The sequence below is a fragment of the Barbus barbus genome (assembly GCF_936440315.1).
Source record: "Barbus barbus genome assembly, chromosome: 47".
In the NCBI taxonomy this organism is placed as follows: domain Eukaryota; kingdom Metazoa; phylum Chordata; class Actinopteri; order Cypriniformes; family Cyprinidae; genus Barbus; species Barbus barbus.
Window position 1 is genome coordinate 19,594,565 of NC_136725.1, and position 22,153 is coordinate 19,616,717.

The 22,153-nt window shown below is 37.3% G+C and overlaps 1 protein-coding gene across 4 annotated transcripts in view; it reads left to right on the forward strand.

The window, feature by feature from the left end:
* LOC306865815 (BRCA2-interacting transcriptional repressor EMSY-like) overlaps nucleotides 1–22,153 on the forward strand; it is a 44,959-nt gene that overhangs the window by 562 nt on the left and 22,244 nt on the right. For 2 of the 4 annotated variants that reach the window (XM_079410640.1, XM_079410639.1), the window contains exons 2-16: nucleotides 585–653; nucleotides 980–1,085; nucleotides 1,173–1,272; nucleotides 2,632–2,706; nucleotides 2,791–2,966; nucleotides 4,469–4,627; nucleotides 5,950–6,209; nucleotides 8,167–8,401; nucleotides 11,671–11,880; nucleotides 13,631–13,780; nucleotides 15,098–15,271; nucleotides 16,824–16,960; nucleotides 18,156–18,326; nucleotides 19,613–19,808; nucleotides 20,413–20,577. In XM_079410640.1, the coding sequence (XP_079266766.1) occupies nucleotides 983–1,085; nucleotides 1,173–1,272; nucleotides 2,632–2,706; nucleotides 2,791–2,966; nucleotides 4,469–4,627; nucleotides 5,950–6,209; nucleotides 8,167–8,401; nucleotides 11,671–11,880; nucleotides 13,631–13,780; nucleotides 15,098–15,271; nucleotides 16,824–16,960; nucleotides 18,156–18,326; nucleotides 19,613–19,808; nucleotides 20,413–20,577 (2,311 nt within the window). In that variant the 5' untranslated portion in view covers nucleotides 585–653; nucleotides 980–982. The remainder of the gene's footprint in view (nucleotides 1–584; nucleotides 654–979; nucleotides 1,086–1,172; nucleotides 1,273–2,631; nucleotides 2,707–2,790; nucleotides 2,967–4,468; nucleotides 4,628–5,949; nucleotides 6,210–8,166; nucleotides 8,402–11,670; nucleotides 11,881–13,630; nucleotides 13,781–15,097; nucleotides 15,272–16,823; nucleotides 16,961–18,155; nucleotides 18,327–19,612; nucleotides 19,809–20,412; nucleotides 20,578–22,153) is intronic. The other 2 variants (XM_079410642.1, XM_079410641.1) reach the window with 1 other exon arrangement.

Genomic DNA, 22,153 nt, shown 5'->3' on the forward strand with positions numbered 1-22,153 from the left:
CGCTTATCGCGATTATTTTGATTCCACTCCATCATATGTGAAAGTCAGCTCAAAATAAAGGCTGATTTCAGATCTGTTTCATAAACTAAATAAGCCAGGTTTATTTCAGTTAGTGTGACTTCCTGTCAGTTGATTTAGTTCTAAATAAGTCAGACTACCTGAAATAAGCCTGGTTTGTTTTATGAAACTGATCTCTTGATCATATTTAGCACTCATTCATATTAAAGCAGAATAAACACAGAGATCTCAGCTGATCGCGTCAGTAATTAGCTCTTTAAACGGGCAGAATGTCAATCAAAACACCTGAACGAGCTCATGTTTTATGCAGGAGTGGGCGGGGCGAGCGGCTGAACGGGCTCATGTTTTATGCTGGAGTGGGCGGGGCGAGCGGCTGAACGGGCTTTGATGTGCTGGATTGTTATATACTCGCGTGACGTCAGATATTTTTGCATAGTAATTTTCATAAATGGTTTGAGTAGCCGTGTCTGTTTTGTTTATTAATTTCAAATGTGTGTTCATGTTCTGAACCATTCAAATCCCTTCATGTTTATCTTAAATGTCTGTGATGATGCTTTCCTCTGAAGGATTTCTTGAAGATCATTGGCTCTTAGAGATTCAGAGAGAGTTTGCAGCATCAGACGCGTCTGTCAGAGGTGAGTGTGTTTAAGAGAATAGTTCAGAAAAAAATAAAATCTGCTGAAAACACGCTCACCCTCAGATCTCCCTGAGATCAGGATGAGTGTGTTTCTTCATCAGATTTGTAGAAATGTGTCTCTGCATCAGTGTCTCAGCAATGGATGCTCTGCAGCAGAGACACATTTCTACAAACCTGATGAAGAAACAAACTCATCTTGATTTCAGATGATCTGAGGGAGAGCACGTTTTCATTTTTGGGTGAACTATTCCTGTGATGTGCTGTATTATATACTATGTGTGTGTGTGTGTGTGTGTGTGTGTGTGTGTGTGTGTGTGTGTGTAGTTGATGATTCAGCAGGAGAAGCCGTTGGCGGGCAGCATGCCGGTGGTTTGGCCCACGCTGCTGGACCTCAGCAGAGATGAGTGCAAGCGAATCCTGCGCAAACTGGGTGAGACTCTCTGAAGCGTGTAACCAGCTGTGGTGTTGTGTGTGCCGATGGTGAGCTCACGTGTGTCGTGTGTGTTTGTGTGTTCAGAGCTGGAAGCGTACGCCGGCGTGATCAGTGCTCTGCGCGCTCAAGGAGATCTCACCAAAGACAAGAAGGAGCTGCTGGGAGAACTCACTCGAGTGCTGAGGTGTCACACACTTGGTCAACTTTCATGTCATCATAACTACAGTGTCTCTGATATCTCAAGGTTTTCTAGTCACATTGAGCAGTTTAGTATGGAGGCCTGGTAAAAAACAAAAACACAAAAAAAACACTTAATGCCATTTTGTTCCCCTTGCAATTCTGACTCATTTTTTTGAATTGTGTAATATAAACTTGCATTTGAGTTGTAAAGTCAGAAATGATAGATTCTCACAAACTCTTGATAGAAACGTGCAATTATGAGAAATAAATGTAGAATTGCAAGATAAAAAAAGTTGCAATTACATTTTTTTATTTTTTATTCAATGGCAGAAATGGGCTTCCATATTTAAAACTGAACACTAGCATACTTTACATTTGCAGACAATATAAGTCATCAGTCAGATCTGCTATTAATATATATGGCTTTATGTGAGTGTACACTAGCAGTCAAAAGCTGTTGAACAGTAAGATTTTTAATGTTTTTTAAGAAGTCTCTTCTGTTCACCAAGCTTGCATTTATTTGATCCAACAGCAGTAATATTGTGAAATATGTTTACTATTTAAAATAACTGTTTTCTATTTGAATATATTTTAACATGCAATTTATTTCTGTGATGCGCAGCTGTATTTTCAGCATCATTACTCCAGTCTTCAGTGTCACATGATCTTCAGAAATCATAATAATATGCTGATTTGCTGATCAACAAACATTTATTATGTTGAAAAGCAGCTGAGTAGAATTTTTTTCAGGTTTCTTTGACGAATAGAAAGTTCAGAAGAACAGCATTTATCTAAAATAGAAATCTTTTGTAACATAAATGTCTTTATCGTCACCTTTGATCAATTTAAAGCATCCTTGCTAAATAAAAGTATTAATTTCTATAATTTCTTTCCCAAAATTATACTGACTGGTATATTGTATAATGTTACAAAAGCTTTTTATTTCAGATAAATTTCTATTTATCAAAGAATCTTGATAAAATATATACTCAACTGTTTTAAATATTGATAATAATAAAAAATAATAAATTAGAATATTATAATGATTTCTGAAGGATTATGTGACTGGAGTAATGATGCTGAAAATTCAGCTTTGAAATCACATTTTAAAATATATTCAAATAGAAAACAGTTATTTTAAATAGTAAAAATATTTCCCAATATTACTGCTATTATATCAAATAAATGCAGGCTTGGTGAGCAGAAGACACTTCTTTAAAAAACATGAAAAATCTTACTGTTCAACAGCTTTTTCCTGGTAGTGTGTGTAAGTTGGATATGCATGTAATAGTTGTTAGTGTGTTGTTCTGCAGTGATATTGAGGATGATGAGTGTGTGATGTGTGTGTGGTTTGTTCTGTCAGTATCTCGACGGAGCGTCATCGAGCAGAGGTGCGCAGAGCCGTGAATGATGAGCGCCTGACCACCATCGCGTATCAGTGAGTCTCACCCGTTCTAGTCAGATGTGACCGCTCTAGTGCTTTAGTGAACTGCGGATGGAATAATGATGGTATGTTCTGCAGCATGTCGGGGCCCAACAGCTCATCGGAGTGGTCCATCGAGGGCCGTCGGCTGGTTCCTCTCATGCCCAGACTGGTTCCTCAGACGGCCTTCACTGTGATGGCCAATGCGATGGCCAACGCCACGGCGCACCAGAACTCCTCGCTGCTTCTCCCCGCCGATACCGCCAACAAAGAAGGTACAAGTGATGTCACTTTACTACAGTAATTATTAGGTCTGGGCAGTGTTGGGGAAAGTTACTTTTTCCTTCTAAATTAAAAAGTAATGCGTTACTTTACTAGTAACTTTAAAAAGTAATCTGATTATGTAACTCACGTTACTTGTAATGCATTACCCCCAACACTAGCGCTGGGAAAATAAATCGATGCATCATGAATCGAGAAATGATTCTGAGATTTTCCGAATGCATTGGATCTTTCCGGAGTGGATTCTGAGCTTAGTTTTGAACAGCAGGTGGCGCTGCATGCTTTAGAAACAGCCGTACTCTGCTTGTTTCCAAATCCTTACACACACTTGAACCTAAAATAATCATTCATAAAATTCAAAAAGGTTGAAGCGAATCACAAGGGTGTTCACAGTGGGCTGTTTATATTAATCTGGCGTCATAAAAGCATTCTGAGCCGAGGAGAGATTACAGCGCTCTTCTTCATCAGCATTTGAGTGTGCGAATAAAAACTAGAGTAGAGCGCCATCTGCTGTTAAAATCTAAGCTCAGAATCCATTCCAGAGAGAATAGCGACGCGTTCGGAAGATCTCAGAATCAATCCAAAAGCTGAATTTTCAGCATCATTACTCCAGTCTTCAGGGTCACATGATCCTTCAGAAATCATTCTAATATGCTGATTTACTGCTCAACAAACATTTCTGATTATTATCAATGTTGAACACAGTTGAGTAGAATTTTTTCAGGTTTCTTTGATGAATAGAGCGTTCAGAAGAACAGCATTTATCTGAAATATAAATCTTTTGTGACATTATAAATGTCTTTATCATCACCTTTAATCAATTTAAAGCGTCCTTTCTAAATAAAAGTAGTAATTTCTATAATTTATTTACCAAAAAAAAAAAAAAAATGATACTGTCCCTTTTGAATGGTATAGTGTATAATGTTACAAAAGCTTTTAATTTCAGATAAATGTTGCTCTTTGGATCTTTTCTATTCATTAAAGAATCCTGAAAAAAAAATACTCAACTGTTAATAAATATTGATGATAATAATAATAATAAACGTTTCTTGAACAGCAAATCAGAATATTAGAATGATTTCTGAAGGATCATGTGACTGGAGTAATGATGCTAAAAATTCAGCTTTGAAATCACAGGAATAAATTACATTTTAAAATATACTCAAATAGAAAACAGTTATTTTAAATAGTAAAAATATTTCAAAATTTTACAGTTTTTTTCTGTACTTCGGATCAAATAAATGCAGGGTTGGTGAGCAGAAGAGACTTATTTAAAAAACATTAAAAATCTTACTGTTCTAAAACGTTTGACCGGTGGTGTATGCCTTTTTAAATTCAAATACAATTCAAATATTGATAATATTTAAGTACAAAGTTTGACAGCCCTAGTTGTGTCTGTGTAATCTTTGTTTTGTGGTTAATATAATACACACTCAGAGACAGGATGTGTGTTCCTCTGTGTTCCTCACTGTGTGTGTGTGTGTGTGTGTTGCAGTGGTGGTGTGTTATTCGTACACCAGCACCACCTCCACTCCACCCAGCGCATCGGCTCCCAGCAGCAGCAGCGCAGCAGCGGCCATCAAATCCCCTCGACCCGCCAGCCCTGCCTCAAACGTGGTGGTCCTGCCCAGCGGGAGTACGGTCTACGTGAAGAGTACGTCTCGCGCACACACACACACACACACACACACACAGACACGTCATGCTAGAGCTGCACGATTCTGGATAACTGTGATCCTGGACACAAAGCATGAGTAGCACAGGTATATTTGTAGCAATAGCCAACAATACATTGTATGGCTCAAAATTATTTATTTCTCTTTTATGACAAAAATCATTAGGATATTAAGTAAAAATCATGTTCCATGAAGATATTTTGTAAATTTCCTACCGTAAATATATCAAAACTTAATTTTTGATTAGTAATATGCATTGCTAAGAGCTTCATTTGAACAACTTTAAAGGAGATTTTCTCAATATTTAGATTTTTTTGCACCCTCAGATTCCAGATTTTCAAATAGTTGTATCTCAGACAAATATTGTCCTATCATAACAAACCAAACATCAATGGAAATATTATTTATTCCGATGATCTATAAATCTCAATTTCCAAAAATTTACTGGTTTTGTCGTCCAGGGTCACAAATTGAGAATCGATTGACAAATTGAGATTTTTTTTTTGTCTCAAAAGAGATCATAATTCTCCCACGATTCTGAACTAAACAAAATAATATGTGACAAAATATTAATTGCTGAGGTCTATTTAAAAGTGTATAATTTAATTTAATTTTAATGAATTATTAAACATTTTAATGTATAATATTTGTATTTAAAACAATATATTTAATACAACAATGTTTTATATTAAAATGATGAAAAGCAGTTTGAATGAATGATTCAATGACAAATACATTTTTTAACAGTCACTTGTCACCACCTACTGGAGAAAAAAACATTATTTGAAGCACCAGTTACTTTCAAAAGATGACTTGCTCTATTTTGATCGCTACCATAGACATCAGTGTTTATATCTGAACTATTAACTTTCATCCCAGTATTTCTGTGATCATATGAATGACTGTAAGACAGAAATAATTCAGTGTAGTTGAAAAGACTGTTTGTGAAGCTGTTTCTTACCTAAACACGCTAACTGTCTGCTCTCTCTGTCAGCGACAGTGAACGCAGATCTAAATGTACCAGTATGATTTATTCAAAGGTTTAATAGACACAAGCGTATCACTGCCATTTAGGAATAAGATCACTTGGGTGTTTGAATCGAGATCGCGATCTTTTAACAATTAATCGTGCAGCTCTAACTCCAGTCAAGTCACCATTATTTATAAAGCGCTTTTTACAATGCAGACTGTGTCAGAGCAGCTTTACGGTATTAAACAGGCCAGATGAGAACGGACCGCTTTTTCGACACACTATTTAGTACTGTATTAAAGCTGTGTGACGTCTCGTTGTGTCCGTCAGGCGTGAGCTGCTCCGATGAGGATGAGAAACCTCGTAAGAGGCGGAGAACCAACTCGTCTAGCTCCTCCCCCGTGATTCTGAAGGAGGTGCCTAAACTGGCCACGCCCATTTCCAAAACCATCACGGTTCCGGTGAGCGGCAGCCCCAAGATGAGCAACCTGATGCAGAGCATCGCCAACTCGCTGCCGCCGCACATGTCCCCGGTGAAGATCACCTTCACCAAACCCTCCACCCAGACCACCAACAGCACCACGCAGAAGGTCAGGCGCACTTCCTTCCTGTCACGTTCCCACAATCCTGTGCTGCTTTCCTGTCATTAAGATGCTTATTCCTCCAATAATGCCACAACTGCTGTGTGTAATAATAATACACACACTATCATCTTCGCCGTCTGGCTAAAGTCAAAACTCTCCTTTCATCACTGACATTCGAAAAAGTAATTCATGCATTTGTTACATCTAGGTTAGACTATTGCAGTTCACTGTACTGTGGGATAAATCAGTCATCCATGGAGCGACTGCTATTGGTTCAAAATTCAGCGGCTAGGCTTTTGACTGGTACACGCAAATTTCAACACATTACTCCCATTTTGTCCATATTACAGTGGTTACCTGTTAAACTTAGAGTGGAATACAAAACTTTAACATTGGTACTTCATAACCTTGCACCAGCTTATCTCACTGAGTTGTTGCACCCACACAAATCAGTGAGGCCGCTCAGATCCAGGTTTTTAGGAATTTGATCAATTCCTAGGTCCAAACTAAAACACCGTGGCGCTCGAGCATTTGCAGTTGTTGGCCCAATGCTTTGGAACAATCTCCCGGTTGCCATCCAAATGATTTCTTCATTGCCTATCTTTAAAGATATGCTTCAATCTCACCTCCTTGATCGATTTGTAACGACTTAATGAAGTGTTTTTGTGTTTTGTTTTTTGTGACTTTATGGCCCGGTTTTATAGACAGGGCTTAGACTAAGCCAGGATTAAACCATAGTTCAATTAGGACATTTAAGTAACTTTTATAAACATGCCTTAGAAAAAAGCATTACTGGTGTGCATCTTAAGACAAAACAAAGGCACTGACATGTTTAAAGATCAGTCAGTGCAAGTTTCTTTCAGTTGAAACACCTCAGATTTAGATTTTAGTCTGGGACTAGGCTTAAGTTTAAGGCTTCAATTTTTTATTTTTTTAGATTGATTTTTTTGTTGTTGTTTTTGTTGTTTACTGTCATGTAAAGCACTTCCGTCAACCTCAAGTTGTGTTAAATAAAATATCTATATAAATAAAATAAACAAACATATATATACACACACACACTACCATTCAAAAGTTTGGAGCGGTAAGATGTTTAATGTTTTATCAAGGCTGTATTTATTTGAGGTGAAATCTTGTTGCAATTTCTAATAGTGGTTTCCTATTTTACTATACTTTAAAATACAATTTATTTCTGTGAAAGTGAATTTTCAGCATCATTACTCCAGTCTTCAGTGTCACATGATCCTTCAGAAATCATTCTAATATACTGATTTATGATTAATGTTGAAACTGTGCTGCTTAATATTTTTTGGAACCTATAATATTTTTTCTTTGATAATAAAAGTTGGAAATACAATTAATACTTGTATTATGTTTCACTTTTAATACTTAAATTTAAGAATTCTACTACTTCTATTTCTCACTAATTCATTAATGCTTTTATTAATCAAGGATACATTAAATTGATCAAAATTGACAGTAAAGAAATGTATTATGACATCTTTTGTCACTATTTCAAATAAATGCTGTTCTTTTGAACTTTCTATTCATCTGTGATCCTGAAAAATAAAATGTATCACGATTTCCACAAAAATATTGTTCAGCGCAACCATTTCAAACATTGATGATAATAATCAGAAATGTTTCTTGAGCAGTAAATCAGTATATTAGAATGATTTCTGAAGATCATGTGACACTGAAGATGGAGTAATGATGCTGAAAATACAGCTTTGATCACAGAAATAAATGACAGTTTAACAGATATTCACACAGAAAACTGCTGTTTTAAATAAATTCACAATTTTACTGCATTTTATATTAAACAAACGCAGCAGTGGTGAGCAGAAGAGACTTAATGACATCAAAATCCAGCCACAAATGCTTGAATGTTCCTTCAGAGCAAATGAGCACTACAAAAGAATCACATGCTTGAATGATTCATTGAGTCGACTCTGTGCTGCAGGTGATAATCGTGACGACGTCTCCCAGCTCCAACTTTGTGCCAAACATCTTGTCCAAGTCGCACAACTACGCGGCCGTGTCTAAGCTGGTGTCAAGCGCCGCGCTCTCCGCCGCCAGCCACAAACAGACCATGGTGATCTCTGCCGGCTCCGGCGCGGCCCCGGGGCCCAGTCCTGTCGCTGTGACGACCATGGTGTCCTCCACACCTTCAGTGGTGATGTCCACCATCGCACAGGGTGAGTGCGTCAAGTCACCATTATTTATATAGCGCTTCTTACAATGCAGATTGTGTTAAAGCAGCTTTACAGTATTAAACAGGGAAATAGTGATCCATTCTCTTCCTAAGAATAACATGCTGAAGTGTTGTGAAATACATGAAGACTCATTTTTTATAGGCTTGATAGACAGATAAGTTGAGCGAGTGACTCATGAAGGACCAGCACCACATCCTCTTATCCTTTATCTTCCAGAATCTGGCAGTAAGTTTTAGGAGCTCATTTTTAGTCAATCTCTGCAAGACAGACTTTTCAGGATAGGAGATGGACTAAAAATGAACTCCCAAAACTTACTGTGACATGAAGCTAAGGAATGTAGAACTTGAAAAGTAAAACAGCTTAGTGAAAAGCGTTTACAGTTTAAAAGAAAATAGAATTAATTTTTTAAATAAACAAATTAAATTAAATATTTTTTTTTTGTAGATTTGCACATTTACAAGGTTTAAAATGTTCGACATATTTAAAATAAATAAATAAATTGAAGTTTTGAGCACCTGCATTCCTATAGGTCAAAGATTACAAAATGGGATTTACCAATAATTTTGACTTGAGTTTATTTATTAACGAGTAAGGTCTCTATTGAGAAGAGTGTGCAAATTTCTAATGTTAACAGGTTTTACAGTGTTATTACAACATTTAACCACTTTTTATTAATTAAAAAATGGCTAAATTCTTTCAAATTTAAATCTTAAACTGCAGCAGAAACCAGTTTGATGTATATTTAATCATTATTTTAGAAATTGTCTTTGAATATGACCAGTATTGACTGGATTTCATTAAATTCCTTTGAACACGACCGCTCAGAACTGTCTAAATTTATGAAACCTACACATTCAAAACATTATTAATCTGAACTTTTTAATGTAAATGTTAAGTTTAAGTGAAATGTTTAGTACTTTCATGACACTACACATGCTGGCGTGTGAATTTGATAGGTGCTTGATATAAAAGAAATGGTGCTTAAAGTCCTTGAATCTGGTGTTCATGAAAGAGTGGGAACCCTGATGAATGAACTGCGTTTTTAAATGAATCTAGTGAGTCAATGATTCAATTACCCTTTCATAAAGACAGTCACATACTTCGAACGAATCAATTGAATTAATGAATAAGTGACTTGCCTCCACCTGCTGGCAGTTTAATTTTTAAAGTAGGCTATATTTTCTGTTATTTAAATAATTTATTATTTCTATATTCAAAATTTTATATTTTAAACATTAACCTCAACATGAATTTAATTGCACTCATGCAACCTCTGAGCCTATCACCTACAAGCCACTTTTGTGTTCTTCTGTGCCACCTCTGTACAAATTTATTTCTTAAATACTGATTTCATTTGATTAGTAACTTATTCTTATTTTACTTCTTATTCTACTTGTACTTATTCTGTTGTTTTAATTCGAAATGTTAAAAAGTTTATAAATGTATATTTTTTTGAATCTGACATCAAAGATGACATACTTTTAATAAAGTTAGAAAAATTTAATTACAAAGGTAAAAACAAAATTGCCTGTAAATCACTTTGAGTCAATGTCACCTCGTAATGGGAAGGTTAATTTTTTATCAGAATTTTTGATTAGTGATTAGAAGGTGCTCCTAAATTTTTGACCGTGCTATTGAATTTTTAAAATTAGGAGCACAAGCGCTCCTAAAAAGAAAAGTAAGCGTAGAGCCCTGCATCTAGGAGACAAGGTCTTCTCTGGGGCTCATCTAGTTGTCCTGGTCTCCGCTGACGTTCAGGTCTGTAGAGGTCATCTCTAGGTGCTGATCCACCATCTGATCTGGATACAGACTGGATCTGATGGCTACGGTGAATTCGGAATAAGAAAGAAACTGACTAATATTAGGGTAGATGCCATTCTTCTTACGATGTAACAAGTACATTGGGTATTATGGGAAGTGTTCCCAGTTCTGGTTGACCTAATTAATGCAACCTAACAATCCTTTAGCGGATTTGAATAATAGAAATGTGTTATGTGTAAGCCAGGTTAAAGAGATGGGTCTTTAATCTAGATTTAAACTGACAGAGTGTGTCTGCCTCCCGAACAGTGTTAGGTAGATTGTTCCAGAGTTTGGGCGCTAAATAGGAAAAGGATCTGTCGCCCGCAGTTGATTTTGATGTTCTAGGTATAATCAAACGGCCAGAGTTTTGAGATCGCAGCGGACGTGAAGGACTATAATGTGATAAGAGCTCGCTCAAGTACTGAGGTGCAAAACCATTCAGGGCTATATAAGTAATTAGTAAGATTTTAAAATGTATACGACGTTTAATAGGGAGCCGGTGCAGTGTTGACAGAACCAGGCTAATATGGTCATACTTTCTGGTTCTAGTAAGAACTTTAGCTGCTGCATTTTGGACCAACTGGAGTTTGTTTATGAAGCGTGCAGAGCAACCACCCAATAATGCATTACACTAGTCTAACCTTGAGGTCATGAACACATGAATGAATGTTTCTGCATTCGACATTGAGAGCATAGGTCGTAATTTAAATACATTTTTGAAATGGAAAAATTCTGTTTTACAAATGTTAGAAACGTGGCTTTCGAAGGAGAGATTGCTAACAAATAGCACACCTAGGTTCCTAACTGATGACGAAGAATTGACAGAGCAGCCATCAAATGTTAGACAGTGTTCTAGGTTGTTACATGTGGGGGTTTTAGGTCCGATAAATAACACCACTGTTTTTTCAGAATTTAATAGCAAGAAATTACTAGTCACCTAGTTTTTCATATCAGCTATGCATTCCTTTAGTTTTGCAAATTGGTATGTTTTGTCGGGTCGCGAAGAAATATAGAGCTGAGTATCATCAGCATAACAGTGAAAGCTAACACCATGTTTCCTAATAATATCTCCCAAGGGTAACATGTAAAGTGTGAAAAGTAACGGTCCTAGTACTGAGCCTTGAGGTACTCCATACTGCACTTGTGATTGGTATGATACCTCTTCATTTACTGCCACAAATTGATGGCTGTCAGATAAGTATGATTTGAACCATGCCAATGCACTTCCTCTAATGCCAACATCATTTTCTAGTCTATTCAAAAGAACGTTGTGATCGATAGTGTCAAACACTGCGCTAAGATCCAGTAGCACTAATAGAGAGATACAACCACAATCAGATGATAAAAGCAGGTCATTTGTAACTCTAATGAGAGCATCTAAATCCTGACTGTGTGAGAGAGTGTGTGTTTCAGTATGTTAATGTGTGTGTGTGTGTGGGTGGGTGGTTCAGGGGGCTCGTCCGCGGCGGTGAAGGTGGCCTCCACTCGTCTGCCGTCTCCCAAGGCTCTAGTCAGCTCTCCGTCTCAGATCCTGCAGATTCCCAAAGCGCAGCAGACGGCAGTTCAGTCCGCGTCTCCTAAAGGCCTGCAGGCCTCGTCTCCTCAGAGTGCCAGTGTCGCCGCTGGAGCCAAACCCACCATTCAGATCAAACAGGAGTCTGGTGAGCGCACGAGACAGCAGATAAAGCACAGGGCTGCACCACTAAAGGCCTTTTCACACTGAATGTGAAAATTTGACGCAAATGTTCGGCGCGATGATGCTTTTGAATCAAAACAATCGATCCCTATGGGGCTATTCACACCAGGTGCGATCATTCGCAGTGCGAAAAAAAAAAAAAAAAAAAAGACCTGTGCAAAGACCTTAAAAGTGTGTTCACTCTACATCTGTCAATCAAAGGATCATATGTCCTGCCATTACGTATCAAAAAACAATAGAAACATTTTTCTATACATGAAATATGAAAGCAAATAGACATGATTATGGTGATATATTTTCTGTATGTGTTTTATGCAGGTCATGATATTTTTATAACAGTAAAGGATGTTTATGACAAATGAGAGGCAGGTGTCGCGCTCAATCCATTATTAGACATAAGAGTGCTTGTCTGCCTATTATAGAATAAAAATCCACTTTAGATCTCAATCGGAAGTTATTACAAGCACTCCATGATGGTTTAAAGCAGGGGTCTCCAACATTATTTAATTCGGAAGCTACTTTTTAAAGATAAAAGAGGCTGAGAGCTACCCATATTATAAAATACTTAAATCTCTTAAATAATTTAAGAATCCAAACTGTTATACATGGCATTGTTAAAATGTACTGGAAATATTAAAGTACTGATACACACTGAAATAATTTTACCAAGTTTTATGACAAAAGCCAACAAATAAAATAAATAAAAACATTAAAAAATGATGGCCGGATTTTAAACCAACAAAAAATATTCATAACATGTTATCTACTGACATGTACTCCATGTTCAAATAAAGTTTTGACCTCTTTTAAAAATACAATTATAACATTTCAGCCTTTAAATCTTTTTTTAATAAAAAATGTGAATCATAATGATAAATTAAATTGTATCTGCTCCCTGAACAGTTCTACATATGTGCATTCTAAAAATCTCAACATTTCTGATAACAAGGTAGCCTATTTTCAATCGACCTGTTAAGATTTACAACAAAAATTAGTTCTGAACAAAAATATGGCAGACAGACTGAATGAATTTGTAAATCCACAGCTGGACAGCAGGTGGCGCTTATGAACAGCAGAACAGAGCTGTTTCCACGGTAATCTCTGTAAACAAAGCTGAGCTGCGCTTCTAAACACTGCTTTATTATGCATTCTTTGGAGGGAAGATGGAAAGAAAACGCCATCGAAACTTTTCTGAATACAGTCGGTTTCCTATTATGCATTTATACAAATAATTCAATCATACATTCTTTCATATAATTTCTCTCAGCGTTCTGCCTTCAATCATGTTTTCACACAAAACGAAACCATGTGTTGCGCCTGCGTGAGACTCTTAATAACTTTGATCAAAGCTGATCAGTATTTACTGTTTACAAATATTTACAAATTGCGAAAATTAAATACGGGTTTAACCAATATGTCAAGTATGTCTTGGCGAGCTGCCTCCAATCTGGCCATGAGCTATTGGTAGCTCGCGAGCGACGTGTTGGAGACCCCTGGTTTAAAGTGTGTTTTAAGCAAAAACATAAATATTCACATTTTCAAATGTAGCTTGCTACTAATTGTAGTACCTCTATTTATCTTTTAAGGTGTATTCTTGTAACCATTATAGATAGTTTGTGTTTAGAACCAGACTTTATTAAAAGTTCTAAAAGTTAAAAAATATAAAAGTTAATTGCCCTGCATTGATTGTGTGCGTTTTGTGTGTGTGTGTGCAGGAGTGAAGATCATCACGCAGCAGATGCAGCCCAGTAAGATCTTACCCAAACCCTCCAGTGCAGGGCTGACCAGCAGTAGCTCCGCCCCCATCATGGTGGTCAGCAGCAATGGCGCCATCATGACCACCAAACTGGTGTCCACTCCCACAGGTACACACACACCTCTCATTCATGTGTTACAGTAGTGGGATATACGTGCGTTTCATGTTGTTTTGTTAATACTAATAATTCTCAGATTATATGTTTTGACATGATTATATGGAACATGTGTCTGACAGGTGTGTTTTGTTGCCCTGGTGTGTCCTATTACACAGATTATTCAAACAATAAATAGCACTGAATGTCTGCACTCAGTTTCAGATTTGAGTTTTGCCTGTGAAGACTGCATTTGTAGTTAGAACCAACGTGGAACCAAATCAATCAGAGCCATTGCTCAAACATTGACTATAGCCGGTACAACCGTTTGGAATGTCCTGAAGAAGAAAGAAACCACTGGTGTACTAAGTAACAGACCTCAAACAAGCTGACCAACAAAAACATCAGCAGTTGACAACAGAAACATTGTGACAGATGTGAAGAAAGACCCTAAAACTACTGTTATAGACATCAGCAACAACCTCCAGAGGGCAGGAGTGAAGGAATCACAATCTACTGTTCGCAGAAGACTTCATGAACAACAGAGGCTACACCAGAAGATGCAAACCACTCATTAGCAAGAAGAATAGGAGACAATGTTTTATGGACTGATGAGACAAAGATTGATCTTTACCAAAGTGATGGAAATGCTAAAGAGTGGAGCGAAAAAAAGGTGATCCCAAACATATAAGCTCATCTGAAACCTAGTGGAGGTAATGTCATGGCTTGGGCTTGCATCGCTTCTTCTGGGACGGACTTATTAATCTCAACTGATTATGTAACACATGATGGCAGTAAAATTAACTCAGAAGTCTACAGAAACATTTTGTCTATTTACAAAAAGATGCAACCAAACTGATTGCGACATCCTTCATCATGCAGCAAGATAATGACCCAAAACATAGTGTCAAAGCAACAAAGGAGTTCAAGGAGCAACAAGAAGTGGAAGGTTTTAGACCGGCCAAGCCAATCTCCAGACTTAAACCCTAAAGAGCATGCATTTTACCTGCTAAAGAAGAGACTGAAGGGAGTAACCGCTAAAACTGAAAAAGGCTGCGGTGAAAGCCTGGAAAAGCATCACAAAAGAAGAATGCAGAAGTTTGGTGATGTCAATGGGTCACAGGCTTGATGCAGTTATTGCAAGCAAAGGATTTGCAACTAAATATTAAGTCTTATTCACTTTGTCAATCTGTTGAGTGAAGATCTAACATTAAGCACTGCAGATCCTGAGTGTCCCTGACAGATATCTTATCGTGTCATCTCTGTTAATATGCATGTTAATGAATGGGTGCAGAGGTTTCCTGCACTGAACTGGTGACTGGTGTGTTATAGGCTCTCAGGCGACGTACACTCGGCCGTCTGTCAGTCCCGCTATCGGTGCGCGAGTGGCCACGTCTCCTGCCGGAGCCACGTACGTCAAAACCACGAGCGGCAGCATCATCACAGTCGTGCCCAAGTCTCTGGCCACGCTGGGAGGCAAGATCCTCACCTCCAACATGGTGTCGGGTAAGAGCTGGAAACCATAGTATCATGTATCAACCATAGTCAGGGATATGTGACCACAAAACCAGTCATAAGGGTCAATTTTTTGAAATTGTGATTTGTACATCATGAGTAAATAAGCTTTCCACTGATGTATGGTTTGTTATGATAGGACAATATTTGGCTGAGATACAACTATTTGAAAATCTGGAATCTGAGGGTGCAAAAAAATCTAAATATTGAGAAAATCTCCTTTTAAAGTTGTCCAAATGAAATTATGCATATTACTAATCAAAAATGAAGTTTTGATATATTTACAGTAGGAAATTTACAAAATATCTTCATGGAACATGATCTTAATAACCTAATGATTTTTGGCATAAAAGAAAAATGTATAATTTTGATCCATACAATGTATTGTTGGCTATTGCTACAAATATACCTGTGCTACTGATGACTGCTTCTGTGCTCCAGAGTCAGGGCTTATTTGTTCCATTATATTTCTTTTTCCGATTTTTACAGTGAGTTCAGTGAGTCCCATGTCTCTTTCTTTTTTTTTCTCCAAATATATTTATTGAACATTTTCTAACTTTTAGCAGAACACACATGAATATAAACCATAGTCATTAAAAAAAGAAAAAACAAATCGCCAAAATAAACATAAGCATTTATCCTAGGCCACTAAAAAGGAAAAGAAAAAAATTAGATGCTCAAATTAAGTGAATAACCACACTAAATACATAGAGGTAGTACAATACAAAATCAAAATCTTATGCACTTACTTGAGGTACATGAATAAGAAAACTCGGTAACACTTTATTTTAAAATGTCATAATACAGAGTAATTACCTAATTAAGTACTTAGTAGTAGCCGTTGTACTTGCATGAAACAAAATGTACTTACCATGTAACTAAGTTATGGAACAGCCTGTACTTACAGTTTGTAATTATGTAGATGTAATAGACAGCTGTTACACACATGTATCAGACCGAGTCTGTTACACAGATACTTATGCAACCAAAAGATTGTTACATATGTGTTGCAGACTTTATACAACGTAATTATAAAAGCAAGTACACAGACATAAGCTACTTTAAATAGTGTATGAATATTGTACTTAAGTGTACAAGTATCTGTCTGTAATGTATGTGTAACAGTAGCTGTCTATTACATCTACATAATTACAAACTGTAAGTACAGGCTGTTCCATAACTTAGTTACATGGTAAGTACATTTTATTAACATGTAAGTACAACGGCTACTACTAAGTACTTAATTAGGACACCTTAAAATAAAGTGTTACCCAAAACTCTTCCATAGAATAGTTGACAAATCAATCCCTAGGTTATTGATATAAGGCTTCCAGACGTTATAAAACTGACCTGGCTGACCATTAACTGAACATTAACTGGCTGAACATATTCCAGTGGGATTAGTTCCATTAAAATCCTATGCCATCCAGATATAGTCGGAGTCTTATCACTTATCCATCTCATTAATATGTTTTTCCTGGCTGCAAATGTGAGAAGATTGTAAAGTCTCTCCATATCTCATTCTAACGCTCCGCCTTCACAGGAACCACCACCAAGATCACCACCATCCCCATGACCTCCAAACCCAACGTCATCGTGGTGCAGAAGACCACCGGCAAAGGGACCACCATCCAGGGTCTGCCAGGGAAGAACGTGGTGACGACGCTGCTGAACGCCGGGGTGAGGTCAAAAATTCCCATTCTGCTTATTAATTATCGATTTGATTCCGATAAGATAAAAAATCAACCATTTACTCAAAGTATTCTGTTGCAGCTGAATAAAAGACAGAACACTTAGGCCTACAAGAGGAACTTTTACCTATGCTTTTAACAAAAATACCACAGCAAAAACAACTAGACTTATACAAATTTGAAATATTAAAGTGTTGAAGACAAGTAAACAGCCAATAATAAAAATAGGAACAAACAAATCAATTAGCAATAGCATAAATAAATACAACTGAACCAAATTTCAGGAACTGTACTTAAGTTAAAGTTTAAAAACACTGTATAGTTTTCTTTTCATAAATAAAATATAGGTTAATTAAAGTTATTAAAGATATTCAGTCAAGATCAGTGAATGGTTTTGTTGTTTGATTAACATTAATAACAGGCCGTGTGTTTATTAGGCTGCTGTCTCTTTAACACCGAACGCATGCAGATCTAAAAATACTGTACTCATGCGTTTTCTTTCTCATCTGTTTACGTTCACTTAAGACAAAAGAAGCTGTGTTTATGATGATACACTGATGTAGTTTTCTGCACACTGGTCGATAAATATGAAAGAAGTACATTTCACCTTTTCTGCCGTGAAATGTACGGAACGGTTCAAGAATGGACAATTTTTTTAATTTTTTTTTTATTTACTTGTTTAACCAGGAAGGCTAAACGTTTTGATGAACACATTAATTAAATATTTATTGTTGAGCATATGGCCTATTAGTCTTTTTTGCATTTATGCAATATACTGGAGCCAAACCTGAGAAAGTAGACCAGAATATTCCACTGCGTTCCACGTAATTTGCGTCATAGGCGGGGATTATGCTAATTGTGAATGAGCGTGCACGAGCGTTTGTGAATCCGGAGGAGAGTTTTCTGGCAGGTCCGTTTTACGCACAAATTACACAGAATTTACTATATTTACTAATGTTTCATGATTGAGGCCCAATATCTCTTCTACCTGGGAGTCCTGGTCAAGATTGGTAGCGAAGGACAAAGTTACTAAGAAATACATATCACCACACAACGAACAAACACAAAACACAATTTTCTAAAAACAAAACAAATCCTAGTCAGTTTTGTCACACAGGAGTTTTGCTGATGTGTGTGTGGTGATTCATGACACGAGTCTGTGTGTGTGTGTGTGTGTGTGTCAGGGAGAGAAGACGCTGCAGGCCGTGCCCGGAGCCAAGCCTGCCATCATCACCGCGTCGCGGCCCATCACCAAAATGATCGTGACGCAGCCCAAGAGCCTCGGCGCCGGCGTCCAGCCAGCCACCAAAATCATCCCCACCAAGATCGTCTACGGACAGCAGGGCAAAACACAGGTCAGACGCCGGCTCACTGCAGTCAACTACAACCAGAAAAAAACACACACACACAAAAAAAACATTTTTATTACTTGAAATAAAATCTAATTTAATTGAAAAAATAAATATACAGTAGTCAGCAAAAAAGTTCATCAAAGTTGTCCTAAGACATGACAGCATTTGTGACCTCAAGCACAGAAGCAGTCATCAGTAGCACAGGTATATCTGTAGCAATAGCCAACAATACATTGTATGGGTCAAAATTATGCATTTCTCTTTTATGACAAAAATCATTAGGATATTAAGATCATGTTCCATGAAGATATTTTGTAAATTTCCTACCATAAATATATTAAAACTTAATTTTTGATTAGTAATATGCATTGCTAAGAACTTCATTTGAACAACTTTAAAGGAGATTTTCTCAATATTTAGATTTTTTGCACCCTCAGATTCCAGATTTTCAAATAGTTGTATCTCAGCCAAATATTGGTGTATAATTGAGACTTGCATGATTTTGCTTGTTTTGATTCTCTGATTAGTGCAGATTTCTCTACAGAATCATGGCTCATGTAGTTTTTCACCTGGAATTCTGCTGTTAAAATTAGTTGAAATAATGCTGGCTGATGGCTTCAACAAAAGCAAATACCATTGATTACCAACCTTGCAGTTCATAATTGCTCTGTCTTTAATGCTTTGTGAGTTATCGTTAAAAATCAAATCTCCACTGGACAAAATGAATGAGATTTTTACTTCTGACTGTTGCACGCTGTAATCAGTTATTAGTCAGACAAGCAGCATTATATTGTAGATGGTTGTCATTGGTCTCTCAGTAGTAGACATTCAAAGCAAGGACAAAACGTTATGCTAGTTCTGCCAATCCTTTTGGTATTATATTGTTCAATGAATGTAATGTGGATGCTTAGGGTCCTTTTTGCAGTTGCACTTGTATGTTTCAAAACTTTTTATTTTTATTATATGTGTGTGTGTGTGTGTGAATGGATATATATTTTATGTATGGAAAGACATTTATGTGCATTTGTATATCTTTTATTATTTTTTTGTAGTAGCAAAAAAATATTCAAAATTATTCAAAAACATATTCAAAATTATTGAATATGTTCTGAAAATTTAGTTTTTGTATTTTATGTTTTTCTTGCAATTTTATCTTTCAGCGCACTTTCTGCTATAATTCACTCTCAGTATTGCTAAGCAGAAAAGTAAATAAACCTCAAAGTAGCAGTTGATTGTGATTGGTCAGATGCTGCACTGTTAATGATCTGTAATGATGGTGTTGTGCGCAGGTCCTGATCAAGCCCAAGCCAATGGCGTTTCAGACGGCAGTGGTCAGCGAACAGGCCCGTCAGCTGGTCAGCGAGACGCTGCAGCAGGTCTCACGCAGCACAGAAGCCGCCGCCGGATCCGGCCAGGAGGGGGTGCTCAAAGACGACTCGTCCTCATATACAGAGAGCAGCACAGTGACCTCCGACAGCACTCACGGTCAGCACACTAATGCATCTCATCTGCTTAGGAGTCAATGCATCCTAGAATCAACTCTCTTAAAGCGACAGTGCACCCAAGAATCCGCATTCTGTCATCATTTACCCACTAGGGAATACCGGTATCATCATGTGGGGGGGGGTTCCCTCTTTTCCTTGTTTTACTTCCCTTTTCAATAGCTTAAAAGAGCCGTGCACATTTTACTTTCACTTTCAAATTGGCAGCAATTGCTTGAATTCAATTCAAGCAACGACAAAATACAACGTCAGACTCACTTAGCCTATATATAAATCATAACTTTTATTAACAAAATAAATTTAAATACACCATGCTATAGGCTAGCACTTCTCAAAATCTGGAATTCAATCCGGACCCACCTCTATTTCGTATTTCAAGAGCACTAATTATATTTCCTACTTTGATAAACGCATGTTAAACTTGTAAATCATTTGTTTAGTTTTTTTTATGTCTTTTTGGAGATGGTCTGAAATATTTAAAGCGAGCTATTTAAAGTTTTCCTTCGTTACATTTGTTTTCTGAAGCGTTTTTGAAAAAATACATACCCCACTTTAAGTGTGTAAGAAGGCTGTCTCTCTGTGTTCAGATGCTCTGCCGGTGGTGCACCTCATCACTTCCAGGGGGCAGGAGTGGACGGAGCAGGAGGTGTCTGTGGAAGCGAGTCCCACCATCATTTACCAGGACATGACAGGAGAGTCTCAGTCGGCCACATCCACCATCAAAGCCCTGCTGGAGCTGCAGCAGACCAGCGGTGCGTATCTGAGCATCTCTGGCGCGCTCCTGCTGCATTAAAGGGATAGTTCATAGGGCTGCACGATTAATCGAATGCGATATTCATGCACATCTTGTCAGTAAAGCCGGTTCTGTAATCAGTAGTAAATCTCCATCACCTGCTTTCAGATGGAGCAGCATTTACTCCACAGAGACGTAGTTCACTGACAAGCTACACAAAAAAATCGCAGACGATATAATCGCGCGATTATGAAATCGTTCTGTGATAATGACAGCTGTTTGCGTAGCTTCTCAGTGAACTACGGCTCTGTGTAGTAAATGCTGCTCTATCTGAAAGCACGTGAAAATACCACATTTAATAACATGTTTTTACTCCAAACTCACTTTTTGAAATAAATCCTTCTGTGAGATGATGTGGCTTCTTACACAGAATAAGGCACGCAATATTTAATGGTATTCTAAGCAGTGATGAAGGCTGTGTCAATAAGCATTGCGTTATTATATACTTTATTATAATGAAAATTTAAATAATAGTCCTGTCATAGTCCTGTGTTTATTAGTCACGTTGAATCAATGAAAGCAGTTAAATCTTCTGTTTATTCAGCTACTGCTATAGGGATATAGGTTTCTTCTGTGGGGTGTATTTGGAGTTTCTCTGGCCTTCGGATGGAGATTTACTACTGATCACAGAACCGTGCTTCACTGACAAGATGCACATGACTATCGCAGCTTTTGCCTAATCGCGATTGCGATTTCATTTTGATTTATCATGCATCCCTAATAGTTCACCCAAAAATGAAAATTCTGCCATTAATTATTCACCCTCGTGTCATTCCAAACCCGTAAGACCTTTGTTCATCTTCTGAACACAAATTAAGATATTTTTGATGCATTCCGAGAGCTCTCTGACCCTCCATAAGGATATTACCACGATCACGGCTCAGAAACGCAGCAAGGATATCATTAAAATAATCCATGTGACATCAGTGGTTCAACCGTAATTTTACGAAGCTATGAGAATACTTTTAGTGTGCAAAGAAAACAAAAATAACGACTTTATTCAACAATTCATCTCCTCCGCGTCACCCTATAGTGCCATTTTGGAGAGTATCGCATGCATAAACCACGTGTACTGTTCTGTGTGAGCAGCACCGTATGTGGATACGCTGTTTACATCGTTTACGCTTTGATCTGGACATAAACAACGTATCCACGTACATGCAATGCATATGTTGTTTACGTATGCACTGCAAAAAAATTATTTTCTTAAGGCTCATTTCCACCGAGCGGTATGGGTCAGTACAGTACAGTACGGTACGATTCAGGACGGAACAACCTGATCCAGCTTGCATTTCCATCGCCAACAGTACCCTTGCTTGATGCCGGAAGTAGCTATCAACGATAAAGCACGACAAAAAGCACAACTTTTCAGTTTTAATGAACAATAATAGAAATAAATAGAATAAATACAAAAGAATAGAATAAATAAATACAAAGTATAAGAAGCTTATTATATAAGAGGAAATAAAGACAAAAGCAAACAATTCTGTCAAACTTATTCTACAAAGTCAGCGCTGTACTACAGTAAAGTTCAA